The following is a 22,223-nucleotide window of genomic DNA, read 5'->3' as shown; positions in this document are numbered from 1 at the left end:
GCAGTATATTAGGTAAAATGCATATTAGTCACCTAAAAAGGAAAGGGAGTTTGACCAATTTAGACTTCTACTAACAGATTTTATTTTAATTTGTGGATGGTTTTTGATACGTTTAATATGTAACTTAGAGTTCAAATTTTAGGTGGCAGAATTATTTCACAACTTGAAAGAGCGAGTCAGTGCATTTAACATGCATGTTAATGCTCAACCATCTGCTGTGGATCAGGAATGTTTATACCAACAACGTTTCATTTTGCAGGTAATGCTCTATTGACTCTTCAGGAGAGAGTCATTATTTACAAAATCTGTAACTGGATTTTTATGTACTAGTACTGATGAACATATTACACCTATGTTTCAAAAATCTCTGGAGATTTTGAGATTGCAGGTGAAAAGGTAATTCTTTTGACAATGTAGGAGGACAACTAGTGTTACTTTCAGGGGTTTAGACTTTGCCAAGTTGGAACTCTGGCTGTCCCTTCACTTCTGACAGTTCATCAAAATAAAACCAAGTCATACTGAGATGAATTAAACTACGTATCTAGGCTAATATTTGTTAAAGTCATAAAAAGTCTCTAAAGAAGGGTGTGGGAAAGCTAAGAACTATCAGATTTGAGAATTACGTTTTCACTTGTTTTGAGTGCCCTATTTGGACCACCACTGGCTTGATTAGTTACTGGAGGGGAGAAGGAGAGGAATTAGCTGTCTTTCAGCTATTGTAACTTTGTCAAATTTCCAATTATATTTCTTGTCTCATTTGGACTGATTAGTAGTGACTTTACTTTCCGACCTATTTATCATCTCAGTGACAACTGGCTTAACTGTATAAGCAGTGAACTTTTCAGAGCTGAATTGTTAAATACCCTAAGATGTAACATGAAAACTGAACCATTTTCATGTAGCTATTTTTTGTGAATTTATTTAAATTTGAAGCTCTTGAACTCAGTGCTAACAAAGTTTTCATAGAGCAAGTTTGCATACAAAAATACTAAAATTATGCAAGATTGTTGCAGAAGTTGAACTTTTTTCATGAAAAGTATGGTTTTAAGGACTTGCATGAATTAATGTTTAGTCTGCAATTACAGTAATTCCGGGAAAGAGACAGGAAAAAATCATACTAAGATCTGTTCGTATCTCTTTACGCTGATAGTTATCTCTTTTCAAGAAACTGAATATAATCTGCTGCATTTTCCAAAATATTATCTTGATTTCAGGTTGTGATAGCTGGTGCTTTCTATCCAAACTACTTTACTTTTGGAAAATGTAATGAAGAAAGTGCTGTGAGAGACCTTGCTGGCAAAGATCCAAAAACGACTGTAATGGTACGTTAAGAAGGTGAATGACTTAAGTAATAAAAATGTGTAGTGTTTCAGTGGTGTTCTCAGATCTTGCTCTGTCTTGGGCAAGGACATAGTAATCTACTGTGATCCTCACTTGGTAAGTTGTCTTCTCTCCCATCTCCATTTCTTTCAATATAATAAACATTGTGTGGGTGGGCAATTTTAGAATTCCTACTGAGAACTACTTCTGTGCATTTGATCGCTAGTCTTGCACAGGTAAACAACTTTCATAAAACTAATAAAAGATTTGAAAAATAGAACAGGACTGTCAAAGGCACTTTTTAATGAGTATTTATGAAATGTGTTTTGTAACTTTAATCATACTTCTTTTCAATCTACTTGGTAGTGCATAGCACTGATGTTTGTTACTTTAAGGTTGCTCAGGTATTTGCAGTATGCTTTATCATCTTCGAGAAATATTATATCTGAGTAAGTGCAAGTTTGAAATAGCTGTGTTGATTTTGCAAAATAGTACACAATCTAAACTAGGAAGATATTTGGTGTATCTGAACTAATAATACTAATAATAATCTGAACTGTAAAATAACCATGACCTACACTTAAAGAAAACAAGCTTACAAACCAGTGAGCCTCAAAGAATAGATTTGTATTAGCAAAAGAGAAGATAGATGAAAAGGCAGGAGAGAAACTCATAAAAGCTTACTGATAAGGAATTTTTTTTACTGCTTACCCAAAGAGCGGCTAATTCTATACCGAAGGAATGCTGGCATGGCAATATCTGTGCACAAACACATTTATTTATGTTTTTAACATATCATTTAAGGATACTGAAAACAAAATATCAAACTATGCTCAATCTTGTGGGATAAAGACAAGATTAGTCTTGCCATAACAACATTGGTTAAGATTAAACTGTTAGATTTAAGGAGCTATTTACTTTTAATGTACATAACTCTAAACAAGCAGTTGATACATGAGCAGATCATCTTGAAGATGGAAAAAGTAGCTGCTGCGTCTTCATCAGCATAAATGATCCTGGGCACAAGTGCTGCAAGTTCCTCAAGCTCTCTGTTTGAGAGGTTCTTCTTGTAGCCATCTGATGCTCCTCATGATGTGCGCCAAAGATATAAAAGGCAGTTATTCCTTCCATTCTGGTCTCTCTAAATCATCTTGCCTTGAGATTGTTTGCTTCTGTAGTTTGACCTACAGCATGTTTTTGACCAGCAACTGATCTTAGTACTGTAACTTCAAGGCACATGAAAATTTTCCAAAAAGTGTCCGTTCTTTCCTGTCTAAGATGGTAACAACAGAAGATAAGAACAGACAATTTTGTAGCCCCTGAAAAATAGTTAAAAGTCCAGAATCTTGAACTTGCTAGTTAGGAGTTCTGTGATTCTGTATTAAAAGCAAGATCTCCTATGAGAGATGACTGAGTAAGAAGAAGGTAGAGAAATGGGTATCCGGCTACGGTCACATATTAATAGCTGTGAAACTACAGCCTTCCTTTGCTTTTGACTGCACGTGCACTTTCTTATTGGCTCTCTGTCTCTTAAGTGAGACAGGTGTTAAAGTAGGAGAATAGAGAAAGCTATTTTGTTGATTTGTAGGGTTAGTTTTTAAATTAGTTTAGCTCATGGAATTTGTAAAATGCACAACTCTCTTGTTGCCTTGGTAATATATGTTAAAGTCGTAATCCATTATATTTAACTATATACCAGCTATAGAATCCACTATATGTAACACTACACAATCCAATATATTTAACTGGAATGTTATTCTTAACAGAATGCCTTTGAAAAGGTGTTGCAACTCCAGTAACTTCATCAATTTGTAGTGGCTTTAGGATTAAAATCCAAGAATAGCAGAATCTTTTAATAATTCAGGTTGGAAGATACCTCATGCAGTCAGCTAGTCAAGTGATATGGTCAAAGCAGAATTAACAGTGATGGCTTCCGTAACAAATTCTACATTGTTCACCAATAGCAGATCCAGAAGAGCCCTGTTTGGCTCATGACTTCTGTTAAGAAGTTACACCCTTCAGAAATCTAAGAGCTTGTGTCCTACCCTTCTAGCAGGTTATCAGGGAGCTTATATCTCCCTCTAAGATGCAGGGTCTGTGATCTGGAGACCTCTGCAAGTTGTCTAAAGATTATCTGCTTCATCCTGACTGATGTCTGTTACAAATTCCTACCTCAGTGTTACCCTTACTGACCTCTTCTCTTATCCTGACTCACAAGGCCTGGGTTGTCCCATTATCTGCTCCATGTAAGACCATCTTACAGTTGAGCTACTCTTCCACATAGGGAAGACCATGAAGTTGCTTTTTGACTGTCAACCCTGAGAAGCATGTAACCATCCCTAAGTGCTCTCCAGTCGAACAAGCTGTCCCACCATATGTCAGTAATTCAATATGTGGTAGTTACATCAGGACAGGCAGGGCTGTAGCTCCTCCTCACATAGTTTCCCAGGCTATGCGCCTAGGATGTAGTTCCCAATGGTGGACAAGGAAGCATGGCATTCCATTGCTTTTCTGTTACAAGGAAAAAGAGGGATACTAGAGAGCTTCTAGGAAAAATTATTGAAGAATTATATGGAACTACACATGAAGCTGCTTCATTTATAGTGAAAGAAAACATTCATCCACTGGCAGTTAGGGCAGCTTTAGCAGCAAAACTCCAGTATTATTGTCTTTTGAGATTTTTAAACTTAATGTAGTATATAGTGGTTTTTGAATTTGGGACTTGGATTGTACATCACTGCCACAGCTTAAGTGAAGGGCGAAGCTAACTATTTAGGTGAACTTAATGCATTAAAACATATGAATGTATCCAAATTTAATTACCTTTTTTTAACAGCTGAGGAATATTCCTCCCTATGGATATCTATACCATAAACAGTTGCAGTCACTGTTTAGACAGTGCGGGCAGGTAAAATCTATTGCGTATGATGGATCGAAGTAAGTATAAAATACTTTAAGTATCCCGCCTTTCTCATGTTCTCAGTTATGAATCTAGTAATCACTTTCTTCTTTTGTCAGTGGTGCACTGACAAAATGAGTTTATTTTTCTCTCTTTGGAATCAGTAGTTTATTTTTAATGCATTGGCTACAGTAAGAAAGGAGGGTTCGAAGTTTGAGATACATTGGTTGGAATAACATTAGATAAACTAGCTAAGTTAGAGACTGCCTTTTGTTTTGTCTCTTCTATGGTCTAAGAGTGGACCTTAAGTGCAGCTGATCAGTCTGTATTTCTAACTCGTATACTGAATTTAGCTTGTTTCTACAGTCAGATGGCTTTGCACAAATGCATGCAACTGGCTCTTTTTGCTAATCATCTGGCTAACTTTGGACTACAACTGTTCTAAGCTGAATTCTTATAATCCTCCTTAGGCCTTTTCCAGTCTTTCCTTACTCGCGTAGATTTCCACATCCTTTCTATTAAATGCGCTCAGTAAAGTTGGTATGTGCTTGTGAGAATGTTAGAAAGATTTTGTTATAACCGTGATGATAATTAAAGTATTAAGGTTCCATAAGAGCAATAGGCAAAGCTTTTGAAGAACCTACTTTTTATTGTTTGCTGACCTGCGAAGATAAAGACAGGGAGAGGAAATGATAGCTTTTCTGGATTTTTTGTTGTGTTTTGATTCCTCATCAAGTATTAATTGCAATTTTATTTGGTGGGGTTTTTTTTTTTGTTTTGTTGTGTTTTGGTTTTTTTTGAACAGGGCTTTTGTAGAGTTCTCCCGTAACCCGATGGAGGGCTTTAAGATTCTTCCTGCAGTATACCTGTCAGTCAAGATGTCACAGCTGAAAATTCCTCTTGCGCTGAATGCTTATCATCTAAATGATATTAAAAAGCAGTTGCAAGGAGTGACAGCTGTGAGTGTGGAATCTCTAAGGTAATTGTATTGCATATGGAAAAACACGTTTCTCTGTGTTGAAATGAGGTTTGCTGGAATCAGTGGGGATTTCCTTGGGAGTGTGATCAAGGAAGACATGTTAGGTTCAAAAAGCAGATGTGTAAACTTTGCATAAGCAGAATGTTTTTGAAGGACTAGAAATAATTGTCTTGCATATTTCGCTATAGTTAGAGGTGGTTTACTGTTGAAGAGAACACCAAGTATATGCTATCTTTCTTTTTTTTTTAAAGTTTTTAATGCATTTGCTTTTGGCATATAGAAGGATGGATGTACACAGTAATTTTTCTTCATGCTATAGGCAACGTGGAGATTGCTAGAACCAAAACAAATAAGGAGTGGCATTTGGTGACATAAAAGCAAGGGAGGGAGGAGGAGTATAACAACAGAAAGTGGGAAGAGATGTAACAGCGTAAGGTGGGGAGGCATAATAGAAAATACTGATGAGGAATGCAGCATAGTGAGTCTTTCTGGCCCACGCCTGCTTTTGTTAAAAAATCTGGTATGTGGGTTTTGTTGTTGTTATGTGCTGTCTGTGATTCTGAGCTTCAGGTCATACAGCCACTTGTTAAAATGGTAATCTGCCTACCTTCTGCTTGGTCTGCAGCCATTTTAGTATTTTCAAGAAATCTAAAATAGGAAGGCAGGAATGAACTGGAAATGTGAAAGTGCGGGTGAATACTTCAGCTGCAGTTGATTGTACTTAGTTTTTAATAAAATATTTTAGCAGTTTCCCTGTCCCCAAAACAGCACTTAAAATCTTCGTGGAAATTAATTCTTGAGGTACTTCAGAAGTCTCCTAGGCTGAAAGACTAGTTCTGGAGTTTTTAACTTTTGTCAAGTAAAGGGAATATGATATATTAAAGAAAAAAAATAAAAAAATATGAATTTATCTTTGTGCTGTAGTGTACTCAATTTATTTTTAAAAAATAAGCTTAGGAGGCATGCCATAGCAAAATCCTCACTATTTAACCTTAAATCTTTGGATTTCTAACAAATTGATGGCACAGTTGTGTCTTGGTATGTATCTTCCTGTGTTTGGTTATAATGGCATTCAATTACTCTGTAGTATTTTGGTTCTGCATGGTCATTTTGCATTCTAATTGAATTCATATATTACTGACTAAAAGTTATTAAGTACCTAAATGTGCCCTAGGGACACCTTGGGAAATAAATGAAAGGAAAAGAATTGGAACTCTTGAGGTTTTGCTTGTGAAGTGTTTAGCATCATTATTCCATAACCTTTTTAGAGTAAATGTGGACTGTCAGAAGCAGAGTGTGGAGCCTGTGGAGATCTCATTTGGTGCTTTACAACAGTCAAAGATGATCCCAAATCGCCTTCTGTCCATCAAGATAACAGAGGTAGGAATGTTCTACATCTGAAGTAGCTAATATCTAATAATCATTACCTAGATAATTTTGAGGAGATTAATATCTGATAAGCTTAAATGAAAAGAATGGGTGCTAATAATGTTTTTAGCATAGAGGTATCCTTAAGACATACAGAGAATATTCTTGGTCCTAGTTTTCAGTAGTTCTTTGTTAAACAGTACTCGTATGTCACACATAAATTTCGAACATCGAAATTTACTTGCACTTGACAAAATTTGCAAGATTTACTGGCATGGATTTACAGCAGTGTTAGCTGGAAGTAGGCATAAATGTAGAGATTATTAATGGGAAGGCGAAAGTACTTGTGTACACTGTAGAAATGAGAATCAGTAGGTATTTGGGCCATTTACCTGGTTGTTATTAACTGGCAGTTTTATTCAGAAACTGTAGATGGGGAGAAGTGAGATGAATTAATGGTACCACATGCTTATTCAGGAAAAATCTTGCATGCAGAAAAGACAGTGTGTTAGGGGAAAATTGTGTGCATATATAATATTTCTGGATTCTGAAGCTGAGAAATTTTACAGCTTGTGTTAACTATCTTCCCAACAAATAGAGTAATATCAAGCAGTGTACAGGATGCTGAAATAAAAACAACGATAAAACCAATCCAAACCACTGAAATTACAGGCTGAAGTATTAAAACAGCTCTTGATATTAGTGGCATGGTTTGCAAGTGCAGAAAAGAGCATTTTCCTCATTTTATTTACCTAAATCTCTTGGATCAAAAATGTTTGTGGTTTGGTCAGGTATATTCCAACCACTTAGCTATTTCTGCTACTTCTGTTTAATACGTCAGCTGTAATGGTCGTGTATTGTAAATAAAGATTCTTCTTTTTATTGCAAGCATTTGCTAGAATATCAGAAATGGTATAGGAGTTCAGTAAGCCATTTCTAAAGATGGCTCATTCAGTTTTATTTCAGTAGTGGTGTGTTCTTTTCAGTCTCCTAAAGGATAGCTGATCATAACAACAACAATGCTGATTTGCTGATAGATGCAGCTAACTGGCATTCTTTCACTAATAAGAGAAGTGCACCATATCTGTATGTATCTGTCTAAGCAACTGTATACAGTATGTCTTCTATATGTTAATTTGGTGTAGAAAAATGGAAGCAGTCTTTTCTAAATTTTCTATATTTTAGTAAAGTTTATATCAGGATCTATTTAGATGAAAAGTGTATTGCACATCAAGTAAACATTTTAAAATGACATCTAATTATGAGAGAAATGCTTCACTATTATTGCAGTATGAGAACTTTTCTATGTGTCAGGAGTAGGAGTACTTTCAAATATTTTGCTCATATGTGTTTTGTATTTAATGTAGAATAACAATATGAAATCTGATATTGTCTAATTTTTATACTTTCAGATAGTAGAAGTTGGACACTTCTGGGGTTACAGGACAGATGAAAAAAATAGGACTGTACTTCAGGCTCTAACTGCTGAAATCAACTACCAGAACCTGATGGATTTGCCAGAGTCTCCACATCCAGAGATGGTTTGTCTGGCACCATTCACTCATCTGGAAGATGGAGGATATTGTAGAGCTCGTATTCTGTATGTTTGTGGAGATTTTGCTGAGGTACACTAATATGCTATGTTATATTGAATTGGTAGAATGTAATTGGGTTGACAATCTTGGAGCTTGGAGCTGTGCTTTTTAAGCAAGAACTATGTTCCTGATGATTATAAATATTCCAGTAAAGAAATCTGTAGAACTAAAATAAAACTTTAATAGAATGTTGTCAGAATAGGTGAATTAGGGTTTTTCCAGAACACAGTAATATTTTAGTATTAAATGAGAGGCTGTTGTTGATACAGTGAAGTATCTTGTGTGCTGAAGCAGAACGAAGCAAAATAAAGACTAAAACCTCCAGTAACTTTGAAAACATAGTAAGGAATGCCTAGGTCAAAGTCCAGTGCTACATTGCTGGCTGCAGCCCCATTACTTCCTCTTTATAAATATACTGAGATCCATCTTAAAATTAAGTTTATTGACCCCACTGTATTGCTGGTTTTCAGACATTCATGGCCAGTTTGTCTAAGATTGTTCTTCTGCCAGTGTTTCTTCCCCTGGTTTACACAGATTTTCTTTTTTAGCTCCTCTTTCCCCTCCCCACCAGTTCCATATCTATCTTTTTCTTCCTGGACTTTGTTTTGCTAATTGAAGCAAGCTGCACTCTTCTCACATACTACATTGACTGTTTTTTCACCTGGTCTCCTTCTCACTCCTCTTTTTCGTTTCGACCTCAGTTTTCTGAAGCAGAATTATACATGCTCCTGTACATACAGTTCTGCCTTTATTTATGCAGCAATGCTAGTATTCCTCTTCCAACAGAGTGTTTCTCCTCTGTATTCAAAAAATATTTCATATCATACATGCCCTATATGCCTTTCCATAGATTTTTCTTTTTTTTCTTTTTTTTTTTTTTTTTTTTTTTTTTTTTTTTTTGGGCCCCCTCTTGTCATCTTAAACTCAGTTTTGTCTCCTTGGTAATATCCAACTAATTAGAATTTATATATAAATAACACAGAGTTTATAGCAGAAATTGTTAAAAACTCCAAATGATATGTGTCCTTCATACCATTTGGTTTTCTCCATTCCTGTTGAGTTCTCAGGTCCATTCAGTGTGATCTTTTTTGTATCAGTGTTTATATTGCTTAGTTTTTGATCATCAGCAAATTTATTAGAGTATTTTGACTTTTCATTCCAATATCAGTAATGGAAACTTGTGCCACAGCTCCAGATTGGTATTCATTTTTCAGTACAGTACTTTTGTTTTCAGCACTTAGGGACAGATTTTTGTAATACTGCCCTCTGCACAGCCCATTCCTCCTTTGAATTTCTTGATTTCTTAACATAGCTGGGTGTCACCGCTATAAAGTTAATACTAAGGAGATTGCATCTCTTCAAAGTCATGAAAAACTAGTGAGTAACAGCACTAATCACTTTCTCTTTTGCATTTATAAACAGTCATCAGATCCATGTTAGCATTTGCTTATCTAAAAGCAGTTATTGGGCAATATCATTCACTGTTAAGAAGTAAGGTTATACAGATTTAACTGTGGGGAGAGAGAGCCTTTGAGAAATTTGCCTATGAAGATTTAGCAGATTACTTAAATTACAGTGGATGTAAGGAATCAAATAGACATGGTAAGATTTGGCCTATTATTTTTGACATGACTTCATTTGCATGTTTTCCAAACTCTGAATTTGGGTCCATTTAATGTGATAAGACTTGTGTTGTACTGTAATTAAGGTTGTCACTTTCCTTGCCACTGAAAGTAACACTTCTAATGTGGAATCTCTGCAGATGCTCTCGATTCTTTTTCCAGGTGTTCTTTGTGGATTATGGCAATAGATCAAAAGTGCCTTTAGACAAATTAAAAAAGATTCCAAGCTCTCTTCGAGAGCTTCCATTCCAGGTAGGGGCGATGCTATTTGCTGCTGCTTAATAGATAGTTTCATGTCTGGTCTGCCAAACAGAAGTTTACTTCAAATCATAACGCTTCTCAGAATAATAATTAAGTAACATGTATTTTGCTAATGGGAGCACCTACAAATCACCTTCACTAATAGCATAAATGTTTTCCAGAGACGAACATGCACAGAGCAGTAATTCTTGTGTAACTAAATTGCATTGTATTTAATTGTTGCTTTAACACTTGCTGGAGAGGTGAGTGGAAGGGAAGCCTGAACTTGCTGCCTGACTGGATGTAAAAAACATTGTATTTTTTTTAACTGAATGGTTGAACTAGCCATGTGTCTATGGGGACAACATACTGGGATCTCTCTGCCACTTGTAATCACAGGGCCAGCAAAAGAAGAGAGGAGATAGCTCTAATAGCTGCCTTTTGCTGCTTGTTGCTTTTGGCTATCTGTTTCTTTGCTGTCAGTCAGTTCTATGAGAAATAGAACTTCCTGGAAGGAGAATGTTGTTCTGGTTCCTCTCTTACCTGCTTATACGAAAAGCTCAGGAGTAACAGGCTGAGCAGTAGATCAGCTTAGCTTTTAGTCTAAAGAGCCTCTGAGCAATGGCAGAGATTTATACAGCCTAGAAAAGAGCCCACAGAGGAGAAACTATCAACAACTAGTTTAATCTTTTGTTCTCTGCTTAAATCTAGCTGCTCCTACTACAGGTAAGTGGCAGCATAGCATCTCTCCTTGTCTGCATGGCTAAGTCTGCCGTACGGTTAATGTGCAAAGTATTTTTGCTCCATCAAGGCTTCTGCTCTGCTCCACTATTAGTTACATGACAAATACATAGGAGATGCCCGATTTAAATTTCACAAAGCTACAAGTCTCTGGTTTTGTGCTGCTTTGATGTTCTTTGAACTACTGCCTTTACTTGGATCTTTTCATACAGAGCCCTCTTGATAATTAAATAGCAATATGTAACACAAATCTGAGGGACTTTATACCTAATTTTTGAGAAAAATAACTCTCTTGAGCTATATTTGCAAATCAAATAACTAGAGTTCAAGTGAAATTCAGCTTTTCAGTCTTCATTCAGTGAACTGAAACAGGTGTGTCATAGTAACTTTCTCTGAAGCATTTAATGATGAAAAGATAAATTAATGAGCAGAAGTTTAGATTTATAGTTCTCTAGTTTTCTGTATTTTATTTATCTCTTCTTAGTATTAGATCTCAACAGGCCTCATTTTGTTTGGTTTTCTTTTTAATTGATTTTAAAAAACAAGTAGAATTAATTTTGGCAAGAAAAAGCATCACTTTTTTGTGTTTTCTTCAGACGCATTAAAGGGAAGTATATTTCTGCTTCAGGCCTAATCTTTTAATGACTGGTTTTAATGACTAGCTAGAAAAAAAAATTAGGGTTTTTGTTGAAAATTCATTTGAAGACATAATTACAGATAGCGATTGTGGGAAGGGGTTAAATGTGAACTTACTCTTGCCTGCCAGGAACACAATAGCTGCAGTGGTCTTGCCAAGTTTTCTATTACTGTAGTTGAAAAGAACTGTGGATTGTACAGAGAAGACATCTTTACGCCCAAGATTTTAATGTGGATGGTGAATTAATACCAAATTATCTTTTATTTATGCTCTGTTTCATTAGCAACTATGTTCAATATTGAAGTCATATGAGATGTAATGTGTAGCTGCGCTGGCAATGATGGAATAGGAATTACGCCAGTAGCTTTACGGCAGTCCTAGGAATTAACATAAGCCACTGCAGTAATTACGAAGTAATTTATAGTTATTAATTCAAACGGTTTGGGGGAAAAAAAATATTTTTGTGCTGATTTCTACTCAGGTAAGCGTTGTTTTCGGTGTTTTTGTTCTAGGCTTTAGAATTCAAGATATGCAAGATGCGTCCTTCTGCAAAATCTCTTGTGTGTGGGGAACGGTGGAGTTACAGTGCTAGCCAGAGATTTGCCTCACTAGTAAATGGCTCTGCACTTCTAGTGAAGATGTATTCATTTGTGCATAGTGTTCTGCATGTAGATGTTTTCTGTTACTCAAGGTGCCAAGAGCTTGTGAATATTCGAGATGTGCTTATTGAAGAATGTTATGCTGAACTAGCAGAAGAATCATACGAATCACAAGTATGTATTGAGTAAGCTGCTTCTACTTTTTTTATAGTAATTTATTTCAGCTCAGGCTGGAGTCCTGAGAAGTTGAGTTGAAGTCTTGACTAATGCCATGGGATTAGGCAAGATTAATATTTGAATAGGACAACATACCTGTGTTCATAATTCATATTAAGTTGTTGGCTAAAAGCATTGCTGCTTTGAGGCATCTTTTGAGAGATGTTTCCCAGGAGATAATTGCATCTGAACTGCTCCACTGGTTTTTTAAACTTTGAAAAAATGTATGTTTCATAGTTTTAACTGTCTCCCATTTTTATTATTTTATGTTATCTAAAAGGTGATAAGAACCTTGGGTTTTGTATTTGTATGTGAGTTTGCATGTGCTTTGTGTAGGATCTTTTTTATAAAATTTATGAAAAATGTAGCCATTTCATGCTTTTAACGCTCTTCCATTATTATGTAGCAAAGCCATAGTTTGCTCAGGGAATTATTTTTGGACCAAGTAAAAGAAGAGAAAATGCCCGTTTCTTCAAGACAGGAAGAAAAGCATCTCCTTGAAAGATTGTTAAACTGTTTTTCTGATCATAAATCTAATGTGCCAACCCGTAAGGTAACTTGGGTGGTGGTTTTGGTATGTCATTTCATGACCCTGCTTCTTATAGTGTTAGAATGGAGATGAAAACTGAAAGTATCTTTAACACCCAAACCACATCTGATGCCTTTCATAGTGCATTCTATTTTCTGTTGGTAGAAAGCTGTAATGTGACCACCATTGCAGACTAGCCTTTTGGAGCTTTAAACAAAGTTTTGAAGTTTAGCCTAAGAGCTAAGTGAACCAACTCTTCTAACCCATTCTAAGGCAGCACTTCGAACCACTGCAGAGTGAAGATAAAATCAAAAAACTGAACACAGTGTTTCCACCTCTGGTAGTCTTCACTACATAAGCTACAGCAAAAAGCAAGATTACAGTCCTACTGGGTTTTTTTGTTTGGATTTTTGTTGGGGGGGTTTCCCAAAAAATTTTAAACATGGTTTTTACTATAAGCATTGTTTCGTTCTTCCTCAGCTAGTGATAGGTAAGCTGCTAGGATAGGTAATGCAGTGAACACTCCAGTAACTGATAATGAAGCAGTGGGTGTTTCTTCCACTACCAATTCCACTGAGAATTTATTCTTTCTTTATTCTATATCATTTGAGATATGTAGTCACTACTAAGCTGAAATATAAAACATGAAAATGTGTGTCCTGTTCTGCATTCTCATTACAAGTTAAGTCTTGTCTACATTATAATTCTTTTCACATTTCAGACCCAACAATATTTCAGGTTTTCGAGCATCTCTTCATGCTCAATTTACCCACAGGAGTAATCCTGTTTAACTACTCACTTTATGAAAGTGAGAGATGTGTCAAGATTAAAGACTGCTCATGTAAACAAAAATGACCTGATTTTATTAGGTGCTCTGTGAAGTATGAACTTGTGCTTTTTAAGCCAGAGGGAAGTTGTGAATGCCTGACACCTGTGAAAAATATATTATTTTTGTTCAACTGCCTCAACAAGCAAAGTTTGCTCTAGACGGGTGAAATGAAAATGCTGTTTATCAATTTATCAATTCAGTGTTGCTCAATACATGCTGAAATGTGTTTTGGTTTTCATTAATAGAGTATTTTGATTTGGAGACATCCAGATGCTGGCTAACTAGAATATCATTTGTTCTCTCTCTTTTGAAGGTAACGGTTTTTGGCCCATTCAGTCCTTATGAGCTGAAATGCTACAGTATGACTAGAGTATCCCAGTTCAGGTATGAGAAGACTTTTACTGTGAAGTATAGGCACGTTCTCAGATGTAATTTTCAATATTGTATATTGAAATATATATTTCAATATATAGACACTATAAATTTCAATATATAGACAAAAACCATCCTAGTTACTCTGACAGATTTTCACAGAATTTTTATTCTTTGAAAGGACTGAAGTAGTCAGGATTAAGTTGCATTAATATGCACACTATTACTATGTAAGATTTTAAGGATAGTTTTGTTAAAGGTGCTTTAATGTCTTACAGAGAGATTATTTATTAATCATATACATCTGTTAAATGGTATTCAGGTAACTGCTATTCATTGAGGTTGTATTGTGAATTTAAAATAATACTTTCTTTATATGTCTGTAGGGGTTTGTTTTTTGGATTTCGGTTCATTTTTTTTAATGTTGAAAATATTTTATTTCCTCCCAGAAACATTCTCATACAAAAGCAAAGCATAAACTCTGTTGTTCTCCATGATGCTCCAGAAGATCCCTTTCAGCAGTTGTTGGTTTCTGCTTCCGTATCAGCAAATGCAACTGGTAATGCTTAATAGAAGTGTTTGGACAGTTTCTCTAGACTTTGGTTTTATGGGAATAGTCCTATGAGGAAATGTTACTGTAGTTCTCGGTTACATCCTTTTGAGGTTTCGTTTTCATTAGATACTCCTTAGAGATCTTTTTGTTTGTTTGTTTTTTGTGTGTGTGTGACAGGATCTGCTGTGATTTTAGAGGAAACAAGTTTGATGCCTCCTATTCCTGGCCTGCTTCCGCTTCTCAGTATGCTGTTTGCTCCTGCCATAGAACTAAGGTATTCATGCATGTCAAAAAGGGGGTGGGGGTGTGGTTTTTTTGTTTTGGGGTTTTTTTGTTGGTTTTTATTTGGTTTTGGTGGGTTTTTTTGTGTGGTTTTTTTTTTTTTTTTTTTGAGGATCCCTCACAAATTGGTGACTTCTTGGGTTGGTTTTTTTTTTTCTGCTTTTAGAATTTCCTGTTCATGTAATTCTTGTATCTTTTATCAGTTTGAGTATAGTTTGTAGCTAAGATAACTTGTTTCATGTACTTACGAATTGGTGCTGCAGGCTCTACCCTCACAGTAAGGCAATACAGTTCCTGACAGTTGTGCTGGAAGCCTGGGAAGATGTACTGTAGAACTGGGCAAGTTTTAAACCCACATGAGGAGAGGAACTTGCTTGATTTTTGTAAAAGAGTTCTAGCAGTTGCATTACTGTTGCGTTTTGTTTAAATTCTTGTGTCTGTGGACTGTCACTTCAACATAGTGAAGCTAGCTTTCCTTAAGTTTAATTTCGCATACGTATGATTTTCTTTTTAAGTTTTATGAGTATATGTTTCCGTAATCAGAACCTTAGTTTTGTTTCATCACTATATTTGAAACAAACAGTATGACTAGGTGTGAATGCCTCTCAGTTGTTTTAGCTTCTTCAAAGCACCTGCATCTTGCTTGGCATGGCTTAAACAAATTCATTTAACTCTGCACATGAGTGTTTAGTTTTTTCGTCTCTAACATCATCTAACATGTAAGAAAACATCTGAAACTGTTTTCTTTCTTTTTCATATAGGGTTGATAAAAGCGGAAAGTATTTTACTGGTGTTTTATGTGGTTTGGGTTGGAGTCAGACTTCTGGAGCTCCCCTGCTTCCAGAAAATGACATGGAACTGACATTTGATGTGCGTTTTGGAGTGGAAGATATATCAGAGGTAAAATATGTATAAGAATTTATCAAGCTACTTGTCTCAGAGCAGATCAAACAAACAATAAAAAAACCCATATTCCTCATTACAGCCTTTTTGCAACTCGTAGACAGAGATGTGTCAGAGGGAAATATGTGTATCCACTCATTATGCAGGACAGAAAGCTGTATTTGACCTGTGCTTCAGATTTGATATGTGCTTTATACAGTGAAAGACCTCACATGCCCTGATTAGTTCTATGTACAGAGCAGGTGATGGCCAGTGGTTTCTAGAGGCTTTTTAAGGACACAGTGGACATGCTGGTGCACATATCATAGAATCAAAGAATGGTTTGGGTTGGAAGGGACCTTAAAGATCATCTAGTTCCAACCCCCCTGCCATGGGCAGGGACACCTCTCACTAGACCGGATTGCTGAAAGCCCCATCCAGCCTGGCCTTGGATGCTGCCAGGGATGGGGCATCCACAGCTTCTCTGGGCAACCTGTGCCAGTGTCTCACCACCCTCATTCTTCCTTCTAGAATTCAAATCTACCTTCTTTCAGTTTCAAACCATTACCCCCATCCTATTACTATGTGCCCTTGTAAAAAGTCCCTCTGTAACTTTCTTGTCAGCACCTTAAGGTACTGGAAGGCTGCTTTGAGGTCTCCTGGAGCCTTCTCTAGGCTGAACAAGCCCAACTCTTTCAGCCTGCTTCATAGGAAAGGTGCTCTGATCATCTTCATGGCCCTCCTCTGGACTCGCTCCAGCAGCTCAATGCTCTTTTTATGTTGGGGGCCCCAGAACTGCACACAGTACTGCAGGTGGGATCTCGCAAGAGCAGAGTAGAGGGGGAGAGTCACCTCCTTTGACCTGTTGGTTATGATCCTTTTGATGCAGTCCAGAATACACTTGGCTTTCTGGGCTGCAAGCACACTGTCAGCTTATGTTGAGCTTCTGTCATCTAACAGCCCCAAGTCCTTCTCGTCAGGGCAGCTCTGAATCCAGTCTCTGCCCAGCCTGTGTCTGGGCTTGGGATTGCCCCAGCTCAGGTGCAGGATCTTTCACTTGGCCTTGTTGAACTTCATGAGGTTCACACAGGCCCAGCTCTCAAGCCTGTCAGGGTCCCCCTGGATGGCATCCCTTCCCTTCAGTGTGTTGACTGTACCACACAGCTTGGTGTTATTGGCAAACTTGGTGAGAGTGCACTCAATCCCACTGTTCATGTTACCAGCAAAGGTATTAAACAGCAGCAGTCCCAGTACTGACCCGTGAGGAACATCACTTGTCACTGGTCTCCACTTGGATGTCAAGCTAATGTCCACAACTCTGTGTCTGACCATCCAGCTAATTCCTTACCCACCCAGTGATCTATCCATCAAATCCATGCCTCTTCAGTTTAGAGACAAGGATGTTGTGTGGTACAGTGTCACACTTTGGACAAGTCCATGGAGGTGACATCAGTTCCTCTTTCCTTATCCACCAATACTGTAACCCCATCACAGGAGGCCACCAAATTTCCAAATTTGTGAGGCATAATTTGGTCATAGTGAAGCCATGCATGTGAAAATTATGGACCCATGGAGAAAACCCTTAAAAATTTTACAGAAGGAATACTGTGTTTGGAAAAAAATCCAGGCAAGTGATAGCCTGTATGTTTTGTGGCATATCTGAGTAACCTTGATGATTGTGGCCGAATGATGACCAAGTGGCTGAACATTACCATCTTGAACCAGCAGAGATGCTTCTGGAGGAAGAAGTGTTTCTAAAGCTTCAGATGGTTTTGCTTATGTTAATAATATTTCTGTTGAAGTTTGGTGGTATAGGTGCCACGACCCCTTTGTGTCAATATAATATATAAAATACAGAACTAGTGCTGGTTTAGAGTGCTTTATATTCTGTCACTTGTGTTTTCACAGATAAACATCCTAAGGACAGCCATTAATAAGCTGCTCTCTGAATGTGCAGTGTGTTTTGAACAAACAAGAGTGACACAGCTGCAGGAAGATGTTCGTCAGAAACTTCTATGGTAATAATTTTATAGAAATAAGATCTGTTTCGGTCTCAGCAAAAACAAAATAAATGATTGCTTGAAGCATAGCTCAGATTAGGCTTTGGGGAAGCAATATATGTTCTCATTTAATGACGCATTTAATTTATTTATAAAGCAGTATACTCAATAACTTTAGGCTTCTTGTGGAAGCACTGGTTCTTCAGGGAAGCCTGATCACCTAAGAGTCATGAAACCTAGACTGTAAAACTTGTTCTGCAGGATACCATTTCTGATGTACCTTTGCTTTGTGCACCCAGGACAAAGCTAATAAAGTTATACAGCATAAGAGTGCAGAAGGATTAAGAATTTTTTCTCCCTATACATTACAGGTGAATCATGTGTGTTGTCTTTCCTCCCTCAACAAACCAGTGTAGAGTAGGTGTTGGCCAAGTTAATTGCTGGAAGTCCCAGGCTAATTTACGAACCGAAGTAAGGCTGCCTGCCTTTGCTTTGAGCCAGCTGTGGCAGTGGGCTGTGTGCACCTTCAGAAAGTGGTGGTACAGCTCCACAAAGGCTGTACCTCAGAAATGCTTGCCGTTTGTGCTTTCACCTTAAGGAGAACCAGCGCAGGCTGATGGCAAGCTGTTCATGTTTCACATCTGAAAAACTCTTAGTAAAATCACAGCTGTTGAGCGTACTGCTAATGCAATGTTTAATTTCCTGTTTGTGTCCAAGTACTTCAGGCCAGTCAGTGTCTGCATTGCCTTTGGACACTGCCATGTAGTACCATGTTTAGACTTGAAAGCTGAATGAAGTTTGATTGTGTGATTCATGTGGTAGCAAGTGTAGCGAGAAGTTGAGAAAAGTGGATAGGCAGAGAGAAGCAAAACCACAAAACCTTTCTGGAGGTGACTGTGGCGGTAACAGGAGCTCATGTTTGGACATCAGCACTTACATGCTAAATTCAAGGCACAGAAATGTCACTGCTGTTTCTTCAGACATGTGAATACCCGCTAGTGTTTCAGCACCTATTTTGGGTTGATTGTTCAGATGTCTCCAGCCAGTTAGGAGGGGAAGGAGCAGCCTGCACAGCTCCTCAGCATTGATTTGTTCCCCAGTAGTTCTGTCAGTGTTCACTGCCTGACTTGGTCATTCTCATCAGGGCTTTTTTTTCTTTAGGAGATTTTACACTTTTTCAGGGTAGTGTTTTCTATCCTAGATTTTTTTTTTTTTTTAATGCTTTTACTGATTCTGTTCCAACAATCCTACAGTTAATTTTTCCAATTTTTACTCTCTTCAGAAAGGGAAAAAAAAAAAAAAAAAAAAAAGAGCCGATCTGGTTATTGTCATGATGTTTTCTTTTCCTTTGTTTAAAATCTTTCTTCATTTTGAATGTTTTCTTCTCATTTACTTCTTTTGTGTCTTGGAAAAAACTAACTATTAATAAGAGCACATAGGTAAAAATTCACCCTGAACAGTCTTTCATAATTCTTCTCCATTTTTCAAAAGCTAATTGTATTTACAATATGTCACCACTACTTAATACTAAAATCAGTTTTTGAAAAACACATCTAGACAGAATTAATTAATGTCTACTACTGTTGTACTTTGCACAGCTTGAAGGAATAACTGGAGCAGACAGAGAATCTATAGTAATTGAGTTGTCATGCAAAACAACATACCCTAAAAATAGCTTTATTACCCATTCTAGTGAATAAGCATGCATAAAACTTAGGGAATAAATGACACTTGCAAATCTAGTACTTTATAAATTAAAAAAAAAAAAAAACCCACCATAATTTTCTTTAAAAGAAAATAGATTCTGATACAGTTAACATCCCTCTGAAAATCTGTATTTTGACTTTCTGCATTAGAGGGGCAAAGTACAGAGAAGTGAATCAATCAGACTACATTAACAAGGAAATTTAAGATTCCCTTAAGCACATTCTCCTCATAAATGCCTAGCTGTGTCTAATACAGAAATTCCTTATTCTTTAGAATTAATCTAATACAAGTGTATTTCCAAAGGCTATTTTTATGTAATTTCAGTTTAATCTGCAAATCAAAACCTCGAGATAAAATTGTTCCTACATGGTATGAGAAGCCATACGCATGGAATCAGGTAAGGGTCTACAAATATATTTTTTTTTTTTCCTTTCCCTCTAAGAAGAGTAGTTGGAGTACCCCGGTACAGTGAAAGTAGTCAAAGGGAGGATTTCCTTTGGAAGGATGTCTTTTTTGAGTCTTGAATTTAAAGATACTGAAAATACTGTACAGCCGAATTTAAGGCAGAAGAACTGTTGAGTATACGGCAGTCTCTATTGATATCCTGTTAGTCTATTTAGTTTGTTGGGTGGCTTGGGTTTTTAATTTTGCGTTTTAGTTTACGCTTTTCAAACAGAACATGATTTTTGAGAGCTGTATTTATCTGAATGCAGTGCATTTTAGTTTTGTTTTGGGTTACTGTGCTTTCAGGTGGCTTTTCTCTTTTAAGCAGACAGAAGTGTGGCTTGCTTTAGAATGCATGTGGTGGGATCAGATAGGAGGGCGGTTTTCTTGAAACCTGGGATTGTTTCATAAAGCCGAAAAGTCTAGCTTCCTACTGTTAGAAATCTTACTTTTCTTTCTGGAAGGGCCTCTGCAGGCCACTGTATTTCATGATGAACAAGTGCCTTTTCTTAGTTTAAAAAAGGGTGAGGAATTACTGAGTGCAGTAGTACACACCCTCCCCTGCGTGTCTCCCACCCTGAGGCAGATAAATGAGCAGTTTGGGTCTCCTTGAAAAGATGGACAACAGTGAACAAGCATCAGGGGCGCTTATTTCTAGTAGGTATTCACTGAGGGGTTAGTGTGTGTTGTGATACATTGCCTTAAGCCAAAGTGTTTCTGTTTCCATATTGCAAATTTGGTTATCCTTGGTATTATGAAAATAATCTATTCAGTTATATTGGTGCTTAGCTTTTATAACAAGTTAATGTATAGGTCTTGGATCAGGATTTTCCTCACTGCATCTGAAGAATTTCAGGACATCTTTTTTACATCATCACATGAAATACTACCTGTAATGCTTTGGAATTGATTGTGTAATAATATTCTGACTCAGGCAAACCATGAGATATAGCATTTCATAGCACTGGCTACTTATGTTGACATGTGTGGCATAGGACTGAAATTCCTGTGCGATTTGAAACTGTCAGAACTCTTCAAGACTCTTTTCCCTAGCTATGTTACATAGGAAAACATAACAAAAAATGCCTTCTGACTTTCCTCTTTTGATTAGGTGGATCCTCAGCATATCATTGACCAGTCTGAAAAGCAGCATGAAAGAAGAAATGGTCTTTATCAGCTACATAAGCTTGTTTTGTTGAATGTTTAAGGATTTCTAGAAGTCTTTCAGAGGACAAGGAGTTGCAACTAGTCTAAAAATTTCTTCTGTCTTCTATGTAATCCTTGGACTCTCATTTTGCAAGACTGGTCCTTGAGATTAGTTTAAGTGTACTAAAATACAGTTTGGAATATGTTACTGGTTTCTTAGAAAGCTAAGGTTTGCTGACCTACAGCAGGTGAGTTTTTGAATAAAATGAGGTAAAGCAGGATGTATTTTTCATTTTAATACTAGTTCTGAACAGGTTTATCACAAGGTATGTGAAAGACAAAGCAAATCTAGGTTTAGTTGTTCATTTTCTGTCTAAAGGCTCATAAGCCGTAGGGCATGATTTTTTGTCTTTTAGTACAAGTTTTATTTTCTTGTTACTTCTGTCATCTGTTTTTCAAAACAGAGGTTTTTCTTAACCGAAAACTAGAAGACAAAGGAAACTCATGATCTAGATTATGTTCTTATAAGAACTGTGACTTCATATAGTGGATACATTTTCTTTTTTTTTTTTTCATAAAGAAAAACATGATATGATTTCTCTTCCTGTATGGCAGAAAAATGCTTTTGAATTACTGTTTCATGGCACCTTTCTTTCATCTTTTCATCTTATTTTTACCTGCGAGATCTTTAGTCCTAAAAATGAGGTCAGTGGTTTCAGAATAAAATGCTGAAGTGAAATAAAATGTATTTGTCTCTTCTGTTGTGCGGTCATGCTTAATAAAAGCTAAATTTAGTTATTAATGGTATGTGATTGCATTCATGAAATACATGAATACAAAAACAGTATATGGAAAATTATTAACCTTTCCACTGTTCACTCAATGCTTTGAAGACTGTAATATCCGGTCATCCTCTGAAGAATAGACAGAATCATACCATTAAAGCATCAGATTTGGGGAAAATAAGGGGATGCTTAAGCTAAGAAATTATTTTAAGCCGTACTTAAAACAGAGGGGCAGCTATATTATAGGCGATTTCAGTGGCTGCTTATAAGCATTACTTCCTTAGATCTGTTTTACTAATCCTTGTGAATTATAAAACATCATACTTTATATAGCAAGATAGGTTTAACAGAAAAACTGCATCTCAAGTGGCTTAGACAACAGTATTTCTCTGCTGAGTGTTGTATGCAGATTAAGCGTTAAGCATCTTGGGGGGGGGGGCAAATGAAAGGGAGAATGTCACGTCTTTGCTTTGCCAAT

The 22,223-nt window shown here is 36.8% G+C and overlaps 1 protein-coding gene across 1 annotated transcript in view; it reads left to right on the top strand.

The window, feature by feature from the left end:
- Positions 1-21,704, top strand: part of TDRD9 (tudor domain containing 9) — an 81,508-nt gene extending 59,804 nt beyond the window's left edge. Inside the window, exons 21-36 of the mRNA XM_030482584.1 lie at positions 143-259; positions 1,215-1,322; positions 4,157-4,257; positions 5,025-5,198; positions 6,467-6,578; positions 7,979-8,191; positions 9,946-10,035; positions 11,914-12,174; positions 12,623-12,769; positions 13,888-13,958; positions 14,396-14,505; positions 14,677-14,773; positions 15,543-15,681; positions 17,572-17,681; positions 19,695-19,767; positions 20,926-21,704. Of these exons, the coding sequence (XP_030338444.1) occupies positions 143-259; positions 1,215-1,322; positions 4,157-4,257; positions 5,025-5,198; positions 6,467-6,578; positions 7,979-8,191; positions 9,946-10,035; positions 11,914-12,174; positions 12,623-12,769; positions 13,888-13,958; positions 14,396-14,505; positions 14,677-14,773; positions 15,543-15,681; positions 17,572-17,681; positions 19,695-19,767; positions 20,926-21,021 (2,019 nt within the window). The 3' untranslated portion in view covers positions 21,022-21,704. The remainder of the gene's footprint in view (positions 1-142; positions 260-1,214; positions 1,323-4,156; positions 4,258-5,024; positions 5,199-6,466; positions 6,579-7,978; positions 8,192-9,945; positions 10,036-11,913; positions 12,175-12,622; positions 12,770-13,887; positions 13,959-14,395; positions 14,506-14,676; positions 14,774-15,542; positions 15,682-17,571; positions 17,682-19,694; positions 19,768-20,925) is intronic.
- The last annotated feature ends 519 nt before the right edge of the window (positions 21,705-22,223 follow it).

This window comes from Strigops habroptila, chromosome 4, assembly GCF_004027225.2.
Source record: "Strigops habroptila isolate Jane chromosome 4, bStrHab1.2.pri, whole genome shotgun sequence".
NCBI lineage: Eukaryota > Metazoa > Chordata > Aves > Psittaciformes > Psittacidae > Strigops > Strigops habroptila.
This window is presented reverse-complemented; position numbering and strand designations above follow the sequence as displayed.